Source organism: Colossoma macropomum, unplaced genomic scaffold (genome assembly GCF_904425465.1).
Source record: "Colossoma macropomum unplaced genomic scaffold, Colossoma_macropomum, whole genome shotgun sequence".
In the NCBI taxonomy this organism is placed as follows: domain Eukaryota; kingdom Metazoa; phylum Chordata; class Actinopteri; order Characiformes; family Serrasalmidae; genus Colossoma; species Colossoma macropomum.
Window position 1 is genome coordinate 8,115,933 of NW_023494802.1, and position 23,990 is coordinate 8,139,922.

Genomic DNA, 23,990 nt, shown 5'->3' on the forward strand with positions numbered 1-23,990 from the left:
ATAATGGTTAAAAACTTTTTGGACCAAAGGAAATTTCAGATTTGATATTAACGGGTTCCTGTTCAATAATTTTGTGTTTTGCTTGTAGGTTGTCTGTAACTAGCACACAACTGGCTACATGGCTTGTTACGAAAATAGGAAGCAGTATTTGGTCATTGAGAATATGAAAAAGTCAATTTTGACTAGTGTGAGCCTTCGGTTTTACTTTCCTTATTTTGCTATATTTTATTGTTTTATGTTACAATTTTCTAATTTTGCTCTCCAAACTGCATGGCACCGTCTTTACCGACAGATGGCGCCACAATCACATTTATTATCTATTCTACACAGATGAGCTTTTAAAGTTACACAGTGCCAAGGCACAGTACTACTTGTTGCATGTATTAAGTAAATCTAATCCATGTACAGTTATTAGTATGAGCCTGTCTGTACTTGTTCTAAACTTGTTCTTTGATAGGCCTCAACCCTGTGATATCGCCTTTAAGCATATTAGGTTGAGTTCAATGTGACATATAGCAATTGTCCTCATGCACACATAGATATGACTGTTTTGTGATTGATGGATTGGTTTTCTTATTGCTGTCTACTGATATATTTTTAGAATATTACTTTTAACTTTTAGCCTTTTTTTTACATCACATCTGATGCAAAATGGACAATAATAATGTAAGAGGAAGAATAATTATAATACATTTCTCAATAATATTATTACTATTTATTTACTTACAAGTACATGTTACTACTAGATTCTAGTTTCTAACTCCACTAGGATTCTCTGTGTTCATGCCATATTTCAGGTGGCATGCCCTGTGCAAATATTAGGGCAGTGCAACAGTGAAATGAATGCCCTGTGCATTGTGAGTGTTGTTCTATTACTGACATTTCATAGCAGTGAGTTTTGATACAAGAACAAATTCATTGTTGCCAATTAATTACCACACATCGTACAATGACAGTATATTGGCAACATTGGCTGGTTTTAAATACATTTAACACCCAAGATGCAGTCAGTTTTAAGTATTTATAACTATAAACAGTTTCTCTCTGGATCTATCCATTCTGTGTCATTTTGGATGTGCACTGTTGCTCAGTTAGAAGTACACAGACACATTAGAGATTAATGAGCAAGTTTGATAATCCAGTTAAGTGCTGCACTCTGCAACATGATACTCGCATGAAGTATTACAACATACCTTTTATGAGTACTAAAATGTGTGTGTGGAGGCTGTCAGTTATTTGAGAAGACTTTCAAGGCATCAGGCCTAGTTCAAGCCAGTTTGCAGTTATGCTGTGTAGATTTTGCTAAGAAAAAGGAAGGATGCATATAACTGTTCAGATCCACCTGTCATGAGTCTTGCGCTGCAACCTGGAAATTGATGGACACCGTGATGTATTTTATTAGTAACTTGTTAAAGTTGAGACGCACTAAATTGCCCCTAGGTGTGAATGTGTGTGTGATTGTATGTGTCTATGAAGCGAATGGCAACCTGTCGGGGGTACTTGCTGCCTTCCACTCAGTAACTGCTGGGATGGGCTCCGGCACCCCCTCACAACCCAGAAGGACAAGTGACTTAGATGATGTGCGTGTGTGTGTGTGTGTGTGTGTGTGTGTGTGTGTGTGTGTTAAAATCGACTCCTTTGATTATCCGGTAAGCTCAGTGGTCAGTCCAGGGACTGCGATAACAAAAGGCCAGTTTACAGTGACCTTCTGTCTGTATGAAGGTCAGATGTCAGATCATTATCTGGTAAAAAATAAGACTATTTTAGGTGTTACATTGTTCACTGATACGCTTCTACACATCACTATAAGAAAAGGGCTCAAAATCAGATATATTCTGCAGTCTGGTCAACATACATCATTTGTTTTCACTTGTGCAATTTTTGAATGTATATTGTCCAAACATTGCTCTAAATTAAGATGCAAAGTGGTTTGAATGCGCCACTCTATAAAACCTTACCCAGTCAGCTGAAGAGTTATGTGCCACTAAAAGCTCCATCAGATAAAGTTATTACGTGAAATAGTTATGAATACATTGTCTGTTGCCGGAGACATTGGTAATGTTGATATATGATTTTGGCATAAAACATAGTTTTCATATCTATTTATAATGTAGAAGTTCATGCAGGGTGCTGCAAGGCAAACAGCCCCAAAAGAAAACTTTTTTCTGATTTACCCCTCCTTTGCCATTGTTAATATTACCAATATGACTCAGAATAGTATATTAAACACATAAAATGTAAAGTAAATATATGAAAATGCCTGTATTTGTGTTGTAGACACAGGGACCCCTGGTTCCTATCACCACCACTGTAAATAAATCAATACGTTTCTCTACAACGAGCTATTTTACATCAAACCACTCTGAATGACGTTGTTTACATCTCAGAGAGAACTGCAAAGAAATTTTGAAAAAAATATGGAATTCCTGTTTTACCTTAATCAGTCAAAACTGCTGTTGCTCCATTTATTGTAAAGTTTTAATGCAGAAGACATGCTAAAATCAGACACACTTCACATGGGCATCTATAGTGGGCTTCACAAGTCTGAGAAAATGCTTCCATTTTGCATTTCTATGCATTCTAAGTTTTATTTTAATTACAAATTACATTATTAGCATAACAACCTGAGTGAATAGCAGAATTTTTAAAATATTTACATGAATTTCAGAATTTTTTTAGTGTTTGGTCCCTTTTGCCTTTTGCCTTAATGGCAGCGTACACCCGAGCTGGCACGGATTCTGATCAATAACAGTGACAAAAATGTCTCTGACAAGTAGATCAAATCCACCTTACAGTCGTCGGAGCATGAGCTTCAATGGAAATAAGACTAAAAAGACCTGAACTTGGTTTATATCACACATTTGCTGAAATTTGAATATTGACCTAGACATAGTGCAGAATCTTCAAGATTTCTTTGTTATGTTTGTTTTATCATTTAAACCTGGAAATGAACAACAGAACCTTTTAGAATAAAAAAACAATTGTGAAAAAAGATGATTCTCAATGTGATCTCAGACATTTGGACCCAACTGTATGTCATTGTATCTGGAGAGTTCCTCTATGTCCAAATGAAAGTCAAACATATATCACTGCTGTTGGGACAAAACCTTGTGCATCTGTTTTGTTGTTTTTCAGTTTTTGACATAATTTTAAAATGCCTGTTATCCTTTACATTGTGTGTAAATTTCATGCTGAATGGATCAAAAGAAATGGCTGAAAATGACATGGGAAACGAGTCTGGTTCCATTGACTTACATTACAAGCAAAGAAGGTTTTTTCCTTTTCCTGTAAAGTTACCGTTTTGGAGATATGAGTTTTTGTTCCGACAGCAGCGATATGGAACATACATAAAATAGATCAGCTACCAGTGAGTCCAGAGAGCTCTATGTGAGATTCTAACATTGATTCCAGCAACTCAGATCACTGAGATAACTAAGTTAATTTTTCCCCGCCTGCTAGTGCATGGTGATGTAATCAAAACTTGGTACATTTTAGGGTCAGGTAAGTCACTACAATTCAATTAAAGATTCCAGGAAAACAATCTTGTCTTTTTAATAATGTGGTATGATGAATCACGCTTAATATGACCAGGGGCTTGAAATAATAAGAGAAAAAGATTTTGATTTTAAATTTAAGGTTGACTTTAAGACAGCAAATAGTAACCATAATTGAACCTCGACTGCTTTATACATTAAAGTTTTGCAAACAATCTACTCCTCCATTCACTGCCTCTAACATCTATTTATCTATTTATAAAATCTTTATATGCAATTTAATTCCTTCATTAGAAGGCCTTTAAAAGTAGCAAAGCTTGTTTTTAAAGGAATGCTACAGCTTTACTTAACCTAAGGTCTATCTGCTTCACCCTATGGTATGATTGATTACCACAATCATTTTAATACGTTCTTTGTATTTAGTAAAATAATAGAAAACTTGTTCACTTGAAATACATTTATAATAGAAGCAAATGGGCAAATGTCTAAAGCAATGCACAGTAATCCATTATACTACAGGCGTGACAGATAGAATGAAAAGTGTTCTAAACACAAACCAAATAAATTAGTCATGTAGCTCAAACTTTTTGTTCACAAGAAGTAAAACTTTAGGAGGGAAGAAAACACATTGCTTGTTTAGTCTTTACACTTTGAGACACAATGCAAGGTATTTTTGCCCACAGCATATGCTTCTGCTTTCATCATCCGAAGCCCAGACGTGCTTGCTAAGGTAGGATTTTCAAAGTCAACAGTTTGTTTGGGTTGTGTGGCATGGCTGAAATATCGGCTATAAGATCCTATGATGCATTGTGAGGCGGGAGCAGCCCATCAACAGCTCGCTGACCTTTTCCTCATCTCCTCACAACCAGTCAGAACTATGCCCCCTCATTAGATACCACAGCTATTTGTGTGTGAGCGTATGTGTGTGTGTGAGAAGGCCAGACACCAGGTATCATACCAATGGTGAATAGGTCCTCTACTAATTACTGAATTCATTCTGCTGGATGTGTGTGCCTACGTGCGGCTTTGGCGGCCGTGCACTTGTGTGAATGTGCTGGAGGTAAGTGAAGTGTATTGATTATTTTAATCCGCCTATTTGTGAGTCTGTGATCCTCGTGGCTCTGCATTCGACAGGGGAATCACTAATGGGCCTCAACGCAGCCCGTCTCAGACCTCTCCCCGTCCAATTAACTTTCAACTGGAATCTGGCAGGAGAGAGCGAGGAGGCTGGCTGCAGACACACTGCGAACCCCCCCCCCACACACACACACACACACGCTCCCACAGGCAGCGGATTCACTGAAGCCTCCAGGTCCAGAATGTCATTACCTCTAGCTTTTAATTAAAGATTTTTCCCTTCTTTTTAGCTCGACACAGGTAGAGGCCGAGGTCCTGCTGCTGTTTTTTGTGTTTGTAGTTGTTGACTGTTGATGTTTATTTATTCTCTTCTTTACAAAGACACTATTTCAGGAGATCATCATAATTCACTGAATGAAAGATCCACACCTCATGGTTGTATTGTTAACAGAATTCCAATGCAGTATCCTTAAATTCCAATATTAACCCATTCATGTCCATATCTGAAATATTACATTTCCTTTGGCCCACATGTTCTTTGAGCCTTTTCACAAATCTGAAGAAATATAATTAATTTGTCTTAGTTTGTCATATTTAATGCAGGCTTTTGGTCACATGATCCTACATATTTGTAGGTCAACCTGAAATCAAAATTGACCTTTTTACTCATTGTTTTACATTATTACTCCCTGGAATATTAAGCACCATTCGTCATACTGCATCATTCAAAAGACAAAATTCTTGTTTGTCTATAATTTTCCATCAAAATGTGACTTTTAAGACACTTTTTATTATACCAGTCAGCACCACCCCCACCTATATAGAAAGAAGCTCTCAGCTCAGTTTCATTAGGAAAAACATCACAATACAGAAGTAAAAATGCATTTTCCAATTTAAGTCAAATCAAAATTTGATCATGAATAAAAGTATGAAAATGTAATGTAGTCAGAAGATGTACATCTAAGGTATAAACATGCAAAATTGCATCACTTTATTCCAAACAGAAAATGTTCTGCAGCATTTTTCTTCAAACTAATTTTTCCATAATTTAGTTGTTGGATATGAATGGGTTGATAATTTATATCACATATATTTACATCTGATATAAATAAATCTGATAATATGAGTCATCTTTGTATTAGCATCGACTTTTTTATAGAAACCAAATTAGAAACAAATACATCAAACAACATGTTCAACTCACAAAGCGTGGCCCTATTCAAACCAGCTTTCGGAATCCAATAGGTTATGTACATATGAGAAGAGAAAAAGGGTCAGTGATATTTGAACATTCTTTATTATAGAGTCGGTTTATGAGGAAGAAATGTGGCTTGATTTATAGATGTATTGATGTCTTGTGTATTTGCATGTCTTTGTATTTGCACATGGCTTGACTTGTCTTGTGACAACTTCTACCAGGCCTTGTACAGAATTACTATAAGATTTCCACAATCAGCCATAAATATCCTGCTGATGTGCGATGTGTGATGTGGAATGGCACACAATTCAGAAAAGACAGAAAACACTGCAAAAATGCTGAGATTTCTTATCAATGAAGCATTTCTGCACAAAAAGGAAGACACTGTCGCTCACAACTCACACACATACGAGCACACACACAAACACACTCAGGAGGGCCTGATGTTTCAAACACTTTGTTGTATATAATCTCTGAAATAAACAATTTACAGAAAACCTAATTTAATTTTCTAGACAACTTTATTGTTATCTGACCGTGGTCACTTTAATTAAGCTTCAACTGATTTTGCTGGGATAAAATAGTTCCAGATGATTTGTGAAATGTTCATAGATGTAATAACACTGGACAATTTAAAGTGCTATTAATAGACACTATGGAAATGTAAGATCAATATAAAAGACTGTATAATACTGACACGATACAATTACTTTATTCTTTTGAAAATGATACAGATAAATGCTAACAGATATTTATAATTTTTCAAAGCTTATTTAATATTTCAAAGATACATTAATTTCTTCATTTATTTATTTGGCAGTCAATAGATCTGTATTATCACATGACAAGTATGTAACGCACCACGTGCAGCTACTTTCTGCAATAAAACAATTTGGTTTAAGTCAAAACTGATGCATTATTTTTACATGTACCACCTTGTTTGCAAAAATAGCCTCCTGTTTTGGGCAATGCCCATAAGAAGCTGTTTAAACACAAAAATAAAGGAACTACTAAGTCTTATGATTAAGACATTGAATGTAGTGAAGCTAGAGATGGGGTATTATCAGCCTAAGTCAATATATTAATGTTGTAGTCTGGGCCGGTGTGCTTGGACATATTGGAAATCCATGCTCACGCAGCTCAGAGTCGTGGCCAGCCATTGTGTGTTCGATCTTACCCCCTGTATATCCACGCGCACAGGCCATATTTTCAATTCCACACAGACAGCCAAAGCGGTCACTTTAAGTCAAATTAATTGAACCAGGGGACTTAGATTAATCACAGTCCCACAGTGGTGTGCAGGCGCATATATATGTCATTGTATCGAATTCCCGTAGTGCGGCGCTATTCAATCAGTCCGCTTGTTAGTGAAAATAACCCCTGTGAAATAATTCCCACCAAATCTCAGCCATCTGTAACAGCTGTGTCCGAATTCAGCAAAGCATGTTAGGCCTTTGCCTTTGCAACCTTGTGTGCAACCTCCAGCAGAAATCCAAATACAATCTCACTGAAGTGAATTAGGCTTCCGATGACACACAAAAATGACTGGACTTCAACACGTACACCTAATGCTGCAAACACTGAGGAAGGGTAGCACTCCGGTAGATATATTTCTATACGCAATATCTATTTTACACTTTTTTGGAAACTTGTAGGTGTATAGGTATAGCATATATCCATAATTTGCATACACATACAAACAATTTGTCAGAAAATGCACTTGCTCAATGAAAGTAAGAGTTTGCTCATGAGATCATGTCTGTGAAGCCCTTCTTCCAGCCAGCATCAAACCATGTGCATGTCTCTCCTTTCAAGTCTATTCAATATATGGATGTGTGTGTGTGTGTGTGAGAGAGAAAGAGGGAGAGAGAGTGTTTGAGAGTGTTTTGAGCAGCATTGTGGGGTGACAGGGCGGTAGGTTTGGAGGGTAGTCAGTCGGGGTAGATGAGGAACCCGGAGAAGGTGCTGTATTTGTTGGTGTTTCCCCCGTGTACTTTGCCCCCGTCCAGCTGTACGCACACCTCGTCCCCTACGTCTAAATGCAGGATCACGCTGTTGGAGGCATAGTCATAATTCTGATCTGCGTCCTGGGCGATGGCGCTGGCCCTCACCTGTCACACAGAGAGAAATAGAGGCTCGGTTAGAGGAAGGCCAGAGAGACGCTCACACCTCACCCTGTCACTGTCTCTTAGCACAGGCAAAACAACCAGGGCGAATTTACAAAAATGGTTCTTTAAAGAACTGAAAAGTTCTTTAGGGAACAAAAAGTGCTTATTTTATAGCATTTCTCCAAAGAAATTTTTTTTGGTTGCATTTGGCACCTTTATTTTTAAGAGTATACACAGCTCAGTGGTGGTTTTGTGGAGGTCCTGACCATGAACGGGGTAAAGGAGGGCTAAAGAAAGTATGCAGAGAAACAGATGGACTACAATCTGTAATTGTAGAACTACAAAGTGCACCTATATGGTAAATAAACCTAACAAAATAGACATCGAGTGTACATACAAGACAGGTGTAACTAATAAAGTAGCCAGTGAGTGCATAGCTAGATAATTAAAGGTCATACACAAAAAGTCATAAATAGAAATAACTTAATTCAAGTAATTATGTGTTTATTAAATGTCCCAAGCTCAACTCTTGTTGTATGAATACTTTCCTAAGGCCTTTCCCATTTTCACACATAGGCTAGACAGAGACCACGGGTTGCATGAGATGTTGGAAGTAAAAGTTGGAAACCCCATTTTTTCCATAAAAAAGGTGAAAATTAGACAGCCCCACCGCACATTTCGGCATAAATAAAATACATCACAATGACAATTTTGTCTTTTAGTTTCCTTAATTTTGGCAATAATTGTGTAGATGTAATATAATTCACATGAAAATGATATACACCTTGAGCCATCAGCTGACCTATTCATGCTCTAGCCAACAATGCGTTCCTTTGGAGTGAATAAGTGGGGCCAAAATTTTATTCAATATAGTGAATTTATTTTGGAGTTGACATTTGCTACATAATGTTGAGTGTCCACGTTAAATGCTAAGCCACCAAGCTGGCAGGTAGTTATTGGGAAATAGGCAGGTTGGAAACAACGAATTTGCCACCACAGTAATGCTAGTTTGATTACACAACAACAACAGTCACCCAATCTGTCGTAACAGTTTGTACACATTCAAAATAAATTTGAGATAAATTACAGACTATAAATTTCCATATTTTCACAAAAAAAAATTAGTTACACATTTCATTTTCTCATTAGGTTGAATGAACTTGTCCAAACTTGCGGCAATTGCTATGAAGAGATGTATGTGTGGGCCAAGAATGGAGAGGTAAATTCATTATTTTTCAGTGTAGTGTCCAGTAGCCAGATATATGATACTGACAATACTACTACTGAATTATGCTAGGCATGAGTGCTCACAGGTCCCCTAAATAACACACAGTATCTGTGGCATAAATCTATCATTATTTGGTGATCTCATTTTATAAATTCCTCCTAAATTGTATGTCTTATAAAAGAACTTTTTAAATATTCTTTGATGTATCATAGCATGGTTTTTGTGGGCTGCCTCACAACGAGTAGTAAAGTGAAGTGGAACAGTTTCATACTTTCTCGTATTGATCTGTAATGCCAGTGGTCGTATGCTCCAACCTGTGGAATAAGGCTTGCTGTGGAGGGATGTAAACACACACTGTATCTCTTTCCAGTATCGACCTGTTGAATTTAATGCAAGAAACACATCCTGTGCACAGGCTGAGAGGCTGCACTCCACAGAATCAGACTTATTTAAATTCTGCATCAAGGATCCGTTGTATTGACTCCCTGGAGTGGATCTATTGCTTGTTTGTTAACATTTTAAATTGGGCTTAGTCGTGTGGACACACAGACATATACGCTTGAATAGACTTACAATTAAGGAGGTGAAGAGACCTTTGATAAAACAGGCAACATAGTAAGTTTACAGGATACATTTTTACTTACTATGATTTAATTTCATTTCTGTCTCATGGATTTTTTTTTTTCAGCTGAAAAAATGGGAACATTTAACAGCAGTCTTAAAAAAACATCAACATTAAAAGATTCAGGGGCATATTTGCTAACATTTTGCGCAAAACCTATTTTGACATTATAAAGTGGCTGTCGCGATTTAATAAAGACACAACAGTCTTTTGGCACCCATAATAAGATCAAAGGTATGTCTGCTATTTTTGCTTCATTACATATGCATTTATGGGTGTTTTCCCTGTAAATGGGTAAAATACTATGAGGATATTATTAGAAGGAACCACCTATTTTGATTTACCAAAGCTGATAGTTAGTATTGGCTGTACGCTGTTTAACACCAGTGACAAGCTTGTCTTGTTTTTGCTACCAACATAGCACCAAAAAACATACAAAAGTAACTGCCTTGTCACTTTATTCTCAATTTAATTAAGGAAAAAGACCAAAAAATTAAAACAATTTTAAAAAACAATAAATTGTACAGGACTTTGAAAGAGCAGGTTTTGCCTAAATAATTATTTGATAGTTTTCCAAATGATTGTTAAAAGCATATATTGAAACTGCAGTCCCTGCTTTACTCAAACTAATTGTTGATTTGTGGCAGAAATATCACAGACATTTTTTGATGCACTGCATGTAGCCAAGAGGTTATGCTCAAAATCATACAGTTCCCAAATAATGCATTTGGCACAGAACTCAAGTTCAGATCATCCCTCCAGCTGAGAATGAACATGTTGTTTGAAAAAGAAATGGTAAAAATACTTATTTTCTCAAAATAATTACTTATGACAATGAAATAATCATATCTACTTTCTCAACGAGTAAGCATTTTCAAGTCATGGAAGTTCTTAGATTATCAACCTGCTAAACTGGCCTTTTAAGTTATTGAAGATGCTTCTCAAGATGGTATATTCATTTTATTTTAAGTCTTGGCCATTTAAAATAAACTAAATCACCATATTTTTTCACTGAACAGAATTAACATTCTGAAGAATTCTGGTTATCTTTTGCTCTCTTCTAAATATTTCCAAAAAGCAGTATATCCGCCGACAGATGTCAGACATTGATTGTCTGGTGCTATGCTCAATGTCCGACCATGGTGTCACCGCTCAATCTCTGTCAGGCGTTCCAGACAATCTTCCCTAATGGAGCTTTGGGAAAAATATATAAACAGAGACAGCCACTGACTTAAATTCATTCTATATAGTTCTTTTTCTTTGCAACAATGTTCATACATGAATGAAAGATATGTGATCACATTATGATCATATTAATGTTAACAATGTATTCAAACATTAACAATGTGAAAAATAGGGTGAGCCTTTTTCACTGATGGTGATGACAATGTGGATTTTCCATTATAAAGCATGCTGGTGGACATCACTTTAGTCTGTCAACCTAAAACACAAAAATTAACACAGGACCTCTCCTTCAAATATACAAATATACAGATACATAACACTTGAAAATCTAGCCTCATACTTGGCTAACCTCATTTCTCACAGCAATAATCTAACAGGTGCACTCAATTACAGTCTCTGGCTGCAGAACAGCTCAGTCAATAATTTGTAAATTGAGTGGATTGCCTGCTGTTTAGTTATGTATAACTGAATACCGATGTGTGTTCTTAAAGATTTCCCTTTAAGAATCAACTCAGTTTCATTTGTAAGGATAAGACTACAAATGAAATAACACCCGAATATGCTGAATATTGCTTCTAAAATTGTTATATGTTAATGATTTGACATGTAAACGCAGATGCACACAAGAACTTTTTGAGAAAAATTGAGATTCCAAAAGGGCAGAAATATTGAGCGGCTACGAGCTGTCAGCTGAGGCAGTCAATATAAGGAATGTGTCATCCGTGTGTGTGACAGTGATGGCCTGGCCTGCTCTCGCCATCGACGGCCAGCCTATGTCATCCTGCTCATTAGTTTGGCTAACTGGGAAAAGGGCCATTCTCTCCCTCAGGCACACTCGCAGGCTCAATACCAAAATGCAAGTGGTCACTTTAATTAGAAGACACCCAGCACTGAACAATTAAGCCCTTTTCTCTCTTCCCCCATTGATTCTTGCCCTGTATTTTTGGGATGGTTCCATGACGTCTGCTGGCCAGCAGCAGGCATAGGGCTCAATGCACAGCAGCACATACTTCGCCCGTTCGATGTTTTCTGGCATTTATCAAATATAAGTGAAATGAAAGCTTGTCTTGTGGGGGAGCAGGGTGGGAGATGTTTCAGGATTACAGTGGACTGCATCGGAGATGGATATTGACGTGGGAGCGGGCTGCTTGTGAAACAGCATGCTGGCTTGATCTCGGCACTGGCTGCGAGGGAGGACCCTCGGGCCTGCCGGGGGCTTGTTCTGCCAGCACTTTTCATTACAGGGGCACCATTAAACGAAGGGGAAGGATGGAAAGATGGAAGGGGGGACAGAAAAAGCAGAGCGCAGCTGCAGTGACGTTTATACACAAGCAGAGATGTGAAGCGAGAGACAGACAACAGACGAGGCGAGAGGAGAAGAAGACAGAGAGCAAGAGAGAAAGAGAGTGAGAGAGACAGAGAGAAGAGAGAGAGACTGGGAGGGGGTTAGGATAACAGACTGATCAAGCGAGGCTATTTTGTGGGACCGCCGAGATGTGAGGGTATATGAAGTCTTGTTTTTATCAGTTGCTGCTGTGCTCCAGCGGTAATAAAACTGACAGGACTCATTCTCTGTGATATACAGACCTCTTAGAGCGGAGACAATGGAAAAGTAGCTCTTAAACTTACCTAAGGGACTGAGCACATAGCAGGGGAGGGAGTGCGGGGAAGCCAAAAGGCTTGGAAATTGAACATTTATTGAATAGCTGTGTTGTCCCCCAAGGGGTGAACAAGATTAAAGTGAGACAAGCAATCATTTTACTTGTTCACAGTTGTAGTTAATTGGCATCTTGCTCAAGCACTTTATATCTATGGCTCAAGAACAGACCTACCATAACATATTAAGTGATTATCGCTATTTCTATAGTAAATGACGATGGTCAACATTACGGAATTTATGTGTTCAAATCATCAGCTGGCCTAAAAGGCCTCTCTGCATATCTAATTAACTTCTTTGATCATTATTAGTTCTTCACTTATTTGTGTGATTCTAGTTAAATCTATTTGGCAATTAGAGGCTACCAATTTAACATAGACACTCATTATGCCTCAATTGTATCATGTCTGTACCGCTGCTTGAGGAGACATTTATTATAGCAGGTACAGGTCATTAACAGACAGGCGATGGCATTTATTACATGCCTGTGCGAGAGAGTTCGACCTTTTGGTGATCTATTAAAGGACTGTGTGACAGTAGAAAAAACGAGAGAATTTTTAAATGAAAAAGAGGATGAAATGAGCATTCGTCTACTTTACTCCATAGATTCTGAAAAAAAGACTTTGGAACTACATTGCAGAGCCTTGGGACTATAAATTAAAAGATTAACAGCACCAGAGAAGTTAACGATGAGAAGGAAGAAATGGTGCCGTTGAGCCAGAGATGACATATGAGCCTGCTGTCTTATTGTGAATCAAATCCACATTAGCATTAAAGAAAAGACGTGAAAAACATCTCATTATTCTAACCGCCCCAGAACAATAAAGGTGCCACCTCTAATGCTCGCACTGTCATGCCCACTGAACAAATCTTTTCATGTTCTTACTTCTTTCATCTGCAGTTACTCCATCATCAGAGAACACAGACATCAAATGGTGGTTATCTAACCCCTGTACGAGAATAACCCAACGTGTTAAAAATGCACTCACAAGGAGTAAAAAGGCAAATAAAGATAATGTGTAATTAACTGTGGCCAGACAAAACATACATATTTATCTGTTTGTGTAAATAACTCTACAGTCAATCATATAAATAACTCTGACTATAAAAAACCTATATTTATTTGCTTGAGTGTGACCTCAGCCTTTAGTTGGGTAAGACAGGCAGCTCTAAAGTGACAGTGCTACAGCATACAACTATCCACGTTCTCTTAATGTGTGCTAATTAATTCACTTCAGCTGTAGCAGGTGCTGTGATACAGCAAACAAATGAGCAGTGAACATTTTCATGTGTTGCCTTTTAAACTGAGGGGGCAATATATTGAATTAATCAGGAGAAATGTGAAGTTGATGTCATTTAGTATCGAGAAGGGCACTGTTATAATTACATCACTAATCCTTGCCCACTCTCTGCGAACAGATTAACTTTTACAACAGTCATCAGGGGCCTATTCAAAATAAAGTTTCCTAAAAGGTTTTTGGCTTGCATGTACGTTTTATGAGACAAACGATTATTCAGTATACAGCTTTTACGTTATGTGGAAGGTTTTAATCTTAAAAAGGTTTTCACACTTGCACCACAGCTCATTCACAAAAAAAGAGTTCTTCAAAGAACCACCTACCGAAAGCCTCTTTAAGGAAGTAAAAGACACCTTTTTGACGCATTTATTTTTAAGAGTGTAGAATGCACTTCTTCAAGAGGGAAGAGTGCAACTGAATCCAAATGAAGGCTCAGCTGTGTGGAATCACAACTGCACATGGCTCAATCTATTTTGGTTTATGCATGCTTGTGACTTTTACACCCTTGTCCATCAATACTATTTCCATTTTGACCAGTGTAAAAATAGTGACCAATACAATCCGTTCACCCTCCTAACTCATAGACCGTTCTGCAAAATGCTAGAGGGTATGGTGGCTAAAAGGTCATTTGTAGAAGCCGAAATGCCAGGAAGATTTACGTAAGGCAATAGATTAGCAGTCTTTGGTGGATGGACAGCTCTGTCACGGTGTTGGCACACTCTTGGGAGTCTTTAGCCTCCCACTCTAGGGGGCCCACTTTGAGCAGGCCATCTCTGCCACACTGTGAAGTCCCCCTGAGGGCAGCTTTCACTGTCCATCAGACCTGCAGCACCGACAGCTCGGCCAGATGCACACAGCAGCCCAGAACCAGGTGAAGCAGTATGCAGAATACACCCAGGAAGAGCCATCAGAGCTTTAATTAACACCCTGACGTCTGCCCACATTCATAATTGGTAAACAAATGCAAACGTAGTCTTCTCGATTTTTTTTCGTTTCTTTTCCCAGACACCTTGTTAACCTGTCTGGCCATGACATGTCGGCTAGCTCTCCATCTGTCTCTGGCTCCACGCTCATTCTGGCCCTGGCGCAGGCCTCCCAGTAGCCTCGCATCTCAGTTCACTGTCTGTAAGTCTCTATTGAGCCATCTATCTTCCTTTCCTCCGTCTGATCTTTACGTCAAGCGGCTTGTCTGCCTCGGCCGACCTCTCCCTGTTATGGCTCCCTTCATGTAGCCACATCCTTTCCTCGCTCTGCTTCTTAATTTGCTGGCGCTCTGCATCCCATGGGCCACCCACTGGCCTGCCATATTGCACGTATTCTCTTATGTTACAACACAAGAGGACTGAAACTGTGTTTGAAAGTTTTTCATGCTGTGCGGCAAAGCATTAAGGTAGCACACTGAACGCAGCTACTGTACATAAAATGATTCTCTTAGAGAGATATCTTTACAGCCAAATCAGCCAATGGTCAATTAGATACTTATTTGCTCTTTGTCCAATGCTCACACTCTGTAGGCTGAATTAAAGGGCTGATATAAAACATATAGTTGGGTCGTACCACAGAACAGCCAAAATAGAAATAAATTGCATTATCAGCCATTTCTGACCCTGAACTGTTTTAGCAGATAGTTTCAATCATTTCATCGTTTACCTCAACTTTAAAGATGCTACAGTAGCATTCCTGTGGGACTGTAATAGTTGTTAGCATACAAAAATAACCTTTTAGAAATCAGCATACAGCTCGCAATCCCTGAGGTTTAGTGCCTCCTTTGAGATGACACCTCTGGGAATTCAAGTCTCTCAGCATCTGTCAAAACCACCCACTTAAATTTTTAGTATTCTTTCAGTATGTGGTATCTACATGCAGGGATATCTAATCAATTTTAATTCTGCACTATTTACTCATTAGGCTAATTTTGAAGCTACAACTGCCTGATCTTCACTGATATTGCCTGAGGTGCTATACGATACGTTTTTGCTGCAGGTTTTCTGTTTTGTGCTTTCTCTCTTGCTCTTTTTGCCACATTACATCACTGGAGCCAGCGCCACACACACACATACACACACATCTCTCAATCAGATGGACACAAGGCCCATCAGCCTAGTGAAGTAGAGCCACCTGATGGGTTTGAGATGGACTGAGATGGGGTTAAATAATTGAATTGAGTGAAAAGATAATTAATGGGCAATCAATGAACATACAGAAGACGGGGCATGGGTAGTGGGCAGAGGATCCAATCTAAGAGTTATGAATGATTTAATAGGGGGAGCAGACTTGCATGATAATACTAAACTGTACATGGCAGCCACAGGATTTCTTTAATGTGCTCTCACTCTGATATCTTCACGGGGTGCACGTCACTCTCAGCGAGAGCAGTTGACAGTGGGAAAATGGTACATTTCCAGCATTCATTGCCTAATTAAATAGAAATGGACATTCGTAGCTTTTGCTTATAAACCTGTCAATGTGCCTTTAGACTTTTCCCACTACACAGAAAATGGATGTAGGAAAGGTTTGCACACAGGTCATGTAATCTCTCAAATCCACAGTAGACACCTTTTTTGCTGTCCATATCCTGCCTTTAGTCTTTAATTAGCGTCAAGGGACTGAGCAGCTGGATGAATAAGCCGTCAATTTTACATTATTTTTTTATTTATTTGATGTGCACATCTACACCTGGTTTGTCCACACTTCAACAGTCATATCTGCTTATCCCTACTGCACTCCCTTTAAGGTGATAATCAAGTTGCAAATATGCGTGTTAATGAGACAGTCAAAAGTTTTCAAATGATGCCCTCAAAAAAGCTGATATGTTGCCACGGAGGTATAGAGATGCTTCGGTTACACGATTATTAAAACAGTGACTGGAAAGAACACTTTCAACATGCTTATTCAACTACTCACTTAAGCTTCCGGTAATAAGTAATAAGTGTAGTTTAATATTTACTAAATTATACAATGTCATTAAAACAACTGTCTTTTGAAAAGCGAAATGTGATTTCCAAAATGCTGCATGATCCAATCTGAGCAAATTCTCACACTTCACACCTTTTAGCCACACAACATTTACAAGAACACCAAATAGTATTTTGTCTTTCACTTGAAAATGTCCTATAACTGACTCTCGTTTGGACATGAAGCCAACAATTTGGACACTTGACTTGTCCTTGTCAAAGGACTGGAAATAAACAGGATGTTACTGAGCACTGCAGAAAAGGAAGACATTTTCCAAAGTCCAAGGGTGTTCTGTCACATCTTATCACCTTACCTACTAGTAGGGATGTGCAATCATAATCAGCCATAATCGGAATGAGCAGATTTTTTCAGAATACATTTATTATTTTTATTTTGACAGACCTGTGTTGCAATTTATGAGGTAAATAACATGATGCAGGTAAGTACCCAGGTTCTGTATTTGAATGCTGCTGCTACACCTACACCAAAATGCTGAAGTATAATTATGCATGACTCATTGTGCTGAACAGCCAGTTAGCTCTTACTTTCAATGTAGCTCTTCATTTGACTAATTTTATTTAAATAGGCAACTAATATTTGGTTTATTTATTTTAAAATGCCAGTTTGCTGATTAAAGAGCAAATCATGTTATTTATATGACAACTCCGGCTGATGCAAAGTACTGGCTAACATGCTTCATGTGTTTATTTAGCCCGCCCACTGTGAGCTTCGGGTTAAAAAAAAATTACAAAAAAATCGGCCCAAATAATCACCCATCTGACAATTTGGCTGTAAAGAAATTGGAATCCGCCATAAAAAGTTCATAATCAATGCATCGTTATCTAGTACCACTTACAAAACACTACAAACAAAAATACACATTATGGTCTTTTGCAGAAGTAGTCCTCACCCTTAACTCCACCAGCAGGGTAGGCAAGGACCGAAAAACAAATCCACCACTGTGTATGAAGCCTAGCTCTATACCTCTTCAAATGTTAGTGATGCACCATTGTCTAGCACCATGCACCCAAAGAAGAAGACTACACTCTTTCATTCAGCCAAGTAGACACTCAACTGGTGGCATGACCTTCACATACAATGAGAATATGAGCAACTGCATCCTGTTCTTAAGTGGTATATTGCACAGCTGACTCAAACCTACAGCACCTTTACAATGTTCTAATTTAATGTCCAAAAGGTGTGTCACATTAGCAGTACACAAGTATTGAAGGCAACAGGTAAGCATTACTAAATAATTATACACCTTGTGCCATTCTGTAATGTAGCTGTAATATACTAGCCATTTACGGTTAAACTGCATCTAATAAGAACATTGCAGGGAGAGATCCACACACAGAACAAACAAAATAGCGTCAAAATAATGTCAGAAATCCTTTTTACACACAAACAATGGCAATAAACTCTGTATGAAATGTAAGCACAACTAAAATCTACCATGTTTTATTCCCTTTTTGGATTTTTTCCAAACTACCTCCCTAATATTCACTGGTTCATCACTGATTTACTCTGTCATACCTCCCCTGTTTCTGCTCATGCAACATGACAGAGCAGCTGAACACGCTTGGAGGAAATCGAAGACTGCCCAGTTCTGTGCATGTGAGATGACAGACGCCTATGAGTGGCCAACACCTTTGTAGATCAATAGTAGAGAGGAAATAAGAGGCTGTTTACACCTTGCATTAACATGTTTCCCCCTCTGATCATATCTGCATATACTTTGTCCAGATTCCATTTACACTTTTCCCCAAAATGCATTCCAATTGTGACCAAGATGAGATCTGATTTTATTTTATGATTACTTTTTTTAGCGTGCCAAAGGAAATGGAATAGGAAGTTACTGACCACCGCAGAGAGAAAGTTCAAAGTCTGCTGTTTCACATTTTTGTTTAGTACCAGGGATGCACAATCAGAATTAGTCAAGAGCCAGATTTTTGTTATAAACACACACACACCAATCAGCCAGTTTTTCATGTTTAATTAGGCTGATCTGTGATGCAACTGTATTATGTAAATAACATGAGCCAGATAAATACACTTGTGCTGTATCTGAATGCTGTTGCTACACTTCTACCAAAATGTTGAAACACAATTACTCATCACTTATTGTGCTGAATAGCCAGATGCCTCTTACTTTTGATGTGGCTCTTCATTTCATTCATGTTATTTAAATAGGCACATAAAAAGCATATCAACACAAACGTTATTTCTGGTTTACTTGTTTACTTTTTCCTCATTGCAACACAAATCAGCAAGCTAGGCTTGGACGCTTTCAGCGGCTCCACACGTATCCTCCGCCTTGCGTTTCATTACTTATCCTCTCACTTGCTAGCCAGCACTAAGCAGGCGTATTTCTGCTAATGTTATTTTATACAGAAAACACAATCCATTTACACTTGTGTTCAATGTGGTCAAGATCCACTCCAAATGTGGTTTGAGTTATCTGATCATAATCCGATCACAGAGCATCCTTACTGTGCTTACACCTGGCTTTTCATGTGGCCAAGTGAAATCTGAATGTGCTTCGATCACAGAAAACACATGTTGATACATGGTGTAAACAGCCTCTTTTTCATCTCTCCCCATCAGAGAGCAGCAGGCCCAGCCATCCAGACATCCAGCTGTGGCAGCATCAGGATTCAAAATCTGGTCCTAGATAGCACGCAATCCTGTAGGCAGATGCACCACTCTGGGAGCCCTCTAACACTGTTTTTATTTTAATTTCCCCATTCATATCACCATCAAACCTTTTTTGATAGATTTTAAGAAAGCAGAGTTATTGGCCAATGGTAGTGGTGGAACGATTCTGAAATAGAGACCAAAACTGAGAAACAAATGTCCACAGTCTCATGTCAATACTCCTCCCCCGCACCCTCAACCCAACCCACTGCATTCAGAGTATTTTTATTTTTTTAAGAGAATTTTTATTTGTTTATTTATTTTTGTTTACATAGTTAATTTATGTGAAGTTAAAATATGATGTTCTTTAGTGCTCTCTTTGGTGTTACAAATTTGATTTCATTGTTGTTGATAAAACCCATAAATTATCTCCCTGTTTTTTATTTATCCCCACCCTCACAAAAAAAACAAACAAAAAAAATGAACGAACAGTCAAAGTCTATGTTATACTAATGGACAAATCTCATTCTCTGCTGTTATTATTTGCTATCCGGTGTCAACCAGAGGAGGAGAGTTCCCCTTTTGGGTCTTGGTTCCTCTCAAGGTTTCTTCCTCTTGCTCTTAAGGTGTTTTTTCTTGCGACTGTTGCCACTGACTTGCTCATGTGGGCTTGGACCCAGGTATTCTGTAAAGCTGCTTTGTGACAACACCTGTTGTAAAAACGCTATATAAATAAACTTTGACTTGACTTGGCTGAACCGTGGCTCAAAAACTGAAATAAACTGTAAATTTGGAGAATCGTTGCACCCCTAGCCAATAATACAACAAGGGCAGGGTGAACTGTGGTAGTTATCGGCTAAATTTCAGTTTGCCTCTAGAACTTATGAATAAAAGTGACTAAAACACCACTCGTCACCAGTGTGCACAACTGACTCAAATGTTATGTAAAAAAGGTCTCACCTGCCCATTTTTCTTGAGGTCTGCCCACATGCTGGTTCCATCTCCTCCTCTCATGAGAACATGGTAGGTGAAATAGTAGATACCAGGGAGGGGACAAGTGAACTTGCCAGTGGTGGGTTCATAGTAGTTACCCACATTGGTGACCACGTCATCAAACTTGAGCACATCACTGCCTTCATGCTGTTTGCGCAGGCCTGCATAGAAAGCGATCTTCGGGCTGTATGAGGACACATAACCATCAGGACCAGGTCCTGGAGGTCCCTGCGGACCAGGCTTTCCAGGCTCTCCAGGGGGGCCTCTGGGGCCAGGTGGTCCTGGGATCCCTGGAGGCCCTCTGTATCCAGACTTTCCTCTTCGGCTTGTGAAATCTGGAGGTGGCGGGGAGACAGCCGTCAATTCCTGGCCATGTTGCGAGGGGGTATAGGGGTCACAGACCATCCGACAACTGCCAAGCATTTCATAATGACTTCCTGCACTTCCAGCTCCTCCCCCTTTAGTGCTGTGGACCAATAGAGGTATGGCAACCAAGAGAATGAGAACCATGGCCACGCCCACGGCTGCCCCTATAACACGTTTGCGGCGGCTCAGCCGGGAGGCAGCCAGCGCAAGAAAGTCCTCCTCTCCTTTGGGCGGAATGGTGCCCGCCAGCGTGGACAGTGGGTTTGACAAAAATACAGACTAAAAGTAAAAGTGAAAAAGGGGGCTATGGGGAGATTTTATATATATATATAAACAAAAGTCAGAAGCAAGGATGTCTAAGGAAAGATGAGACCAATGGGGAGAAGGGTAATGGATGAATTTATGGATGAGGCAAACGGAGTGTGGAGCATACAGAGAGAAAAGAGTGCTGAGGGACTATGGGTAGAATGGGGTGGAGGGGGAGAATATGAGGGAGTGGCAAGAAAAAAGAGTACAGATGAGAACAGTGAGCTCTGGATCACCTATCTACCACAATGCCATAAGCATGACAATTTCTTTAGTGATTATATCATTACAATGTTTTTGTTTTCTAGTGTAATAAAAATGTTGAGTTAGTTTTCTTGTCTCTCATTACCCCTTTTGCAAGCTTTTATGCAGGGATTCCTCTAGGGTACACAAGGCCCTTTTAGTCGCGCTCTTTCATCACAGATCAGTAAAAATGGTGTTTGTCCCACAGCTCAGCAAAGGCGCTCTTTAGCAGCAGCTAACAAAGAGAGCAACTGTCAAATTCAATTCATTAAAGGTTCATGTGCAGCCACCAAATGTTCTGTTTGCAAAATAGGTTAGCACTGTTTTTTTATGCAGACACGCCAGGAGCTCACTCTATGATGAGGGAATTTCAATGCTCCATGAGTGAAAATAAAATGAAACTGATCCGTCCAAATTGTCTAGGCAAAATGAAATGTGGGTTCTGTGTCTTCGCAGGATTCCCCTTCACAAGACTGAGCAAAAATGATGTCTCTGATGTCTTAGAATATTAGGGAAATGTCTTGTTTTAGAGAGTGATCCAATGCTTTCATGGGAAGTGACAAAACTCCACAACTGGAGAAAGAAATAGAGGGCAAAATCAGCTAAAGCTAGCCTCCATTAGAACTTTAACATGTATGAAATATCCAAAAACAATAATGTGTACATCGTTATAGCACTATGACCACTTAAACACTTGTATATATGTCCTACCACAAATGGCTCAAAATTCTAAAAATGCTTAAGTGAAGTTATTACTTTAATTTAATTTGGAGGCTACTGTTATTGCTACCTTTTCAGGTCGTTATTCAAGGAAGGTAGACTTTATCTTCAGTTATCACCCCGAGAAAAGAGCACTAGTGCATTTCTCAAAGACATCTTTTCCCTAAGCAACTCATTTTCATTCATCCGTTTTGAGGGCAAGACCTGAGAAGGTAGCGGCACCCCACAGCGAAAAGCGACTTTAAACGACTGTGGTAAGGTTAAAGTAAAACTGAAAACACTTACCGTCTCTTCGACTCTCACAGGTTTCTTTCATTTATTAAAAAAAAAAAAACAAGATTTGAGTCACTCGAGTTGGTGAGGGCTGTTTAAAGTTAGCCTCACCGTCTTCCACACATCCTCAGCGACTTTACGGAGCGAGCGCTCGCGCTGACAGACCAACGGCTGAGTGATTCAAACCAAACCGACGGTTTGAGGAGAGGAAAAAACGCTCGCGACGCGACCAAATCTTCCCTCAAAACAACAAAAACTGTTTAGAAACAGGAACGGAAGTTCATTTTCCTATCGAACAGCTGCGAGTCTGCTGGAAAAACCGACAAACTGTCTGACTCCGCCAGGGACAGGCTGTAGTTCAACTTAAGTTCTCTCGGTGTAACGTTTAGCCTAGCTAACCTAGCTAACCGCGCAAAAATACGAATTGGTTATCTCCGCAGAATCACGCTTCAGTCGACGGCGCTGGTTCGACCTCTCCACCACCTGTGAGATTTCAGCACTGTCCCCCTCATGTTTCGATCTGTTCTCCCCCTCCCTCCCTCCTCCTTCTTTCTCCTTTTTCCTCACTCTCTCTCCTTAACCACTCATTGTTCACTCAGCTTAATTGCCATAGGGGAAAAGTAACTGTTAATGCATTTAGCATAGCTGTTAGTAACCTATGCACATGAGATGGAACTAAAATAAGCTGATTGAGCGATTTTTTCTTTAAGAAAAATTATAAAGATAGGCTATGAATCGCCTAGCCCATCAGTGTTGTGGGGCAGGGATGAGGCAGTAAGTATTTTTGAGGCCAGTGTATGTGAGTGTCTGTTAGTTGCACTAGCTTTCAGACCTCATTAGTGAAGGACACTGAGACCATTGTGCTCTTTCTTGCTCTCCCTCCCTCATGCGCACACATACACATGCTGCCTCCCATACACACACATATTCCAGTTATCATAAGCCTTCAACTGCACTGCATTGTGTATTCTGTAGAGGCAGTCCAAGAGTCCCAAGTCTTTTATAGATCACCACAAATGAACCTTACTGAGACAGATAGCTGTGAGAGCAATATATAGGCAGGGTTTGTCACCTTGCGCTTCTTTTCTACTCATTTTTTACTCATAAACCCTTTTCAGAATACAATATGAGGCTATTTGCACATATGTCTAATGACCTTATTAAATGATGTAATCTTATGAGTATTGCTAATGGAGTGCTTTGTAAGGAATGTAGTTTCAAGTCAATGATTTGCGTGGCTTTGCACGCAGCATGTTGTAGGGCCGTGCTTAAATGTGGCCATTTTTTTGGCGCAGCTCCATTGAGAATTCTGTATAACTCATCCGATCTCCCTCCCTGTCAGGTTTAATCACACATCTGCGTTTTTAAAGTTTAATGGAGGAGGTGGGAGCAGGGGGAATACATATTGATGGCTCTTTCTCATCCCTCCTCCCTCTTTCAGATATGACCACTGTCAGGGGAAAAGAGGCACTGGGAGCGTCCGATTGGGATAGGGGAGAGAGAGAGAGAGGCCATGCGAGATGTTCCCCAAATAATGACCGGTGAGATATGAGTGACTTTGGCTTCTGGGAGGATTCAGCAGGGACATGTAGAGTTGGAGTGAATGTGTGTGTGAGATGCGTTTTGTGGG

At 39.3% G+C, this 23,990-nt stretch overlaps 1 protein-coding gene across 1 annotated transcript; it reads right to left on the reverse strand.

The window, feature by feature from the left end:
• Positions 1 to 7,411: 7,411 nt before the first annotated feature.
• On the reverse strand, positions 7,412 to 20,968 carry c1ql4a (complement component 1, q subcomponent-like 4). The gene is made up of 2 exons (XM_036591602.1): positions 20,420 to 20,968; positions 7,412 to 7,880 (listed from the first exon to the last, which is right to left on the reverse strand). The coding sequence occupies exons 1-2, from the start codon at positions 20,960 to 20,962 to the stop codon at positions 7,701 to 7,703; spliced, it is 723 nt and encodes a 240-aa protein (XP_036447495.1). The 5' UTR covers positions 20,963 to 20,968; the 3' UTR covers positions 7,412 to 7,700.
• Positions 20,969 to 23,990: the final 3,022 nt, after the last annotated feature.

Coding starts and splice junctions, on each gene's coding strand:
- c1ql4a (XM_036591602.1), bottom strand. CDS start 20,962: ATGGTTCTCATTCTCTTGGTTGCCATACCTCTATTGGTCCACAGCACT. Junction 7,881..20,419: donor ACCTCAAGAAAAATGGGCAG/GTGAGACCTTTT, acceptor TCTGTGTGACAG/GTGAGGGCCAGCGCCATCGC.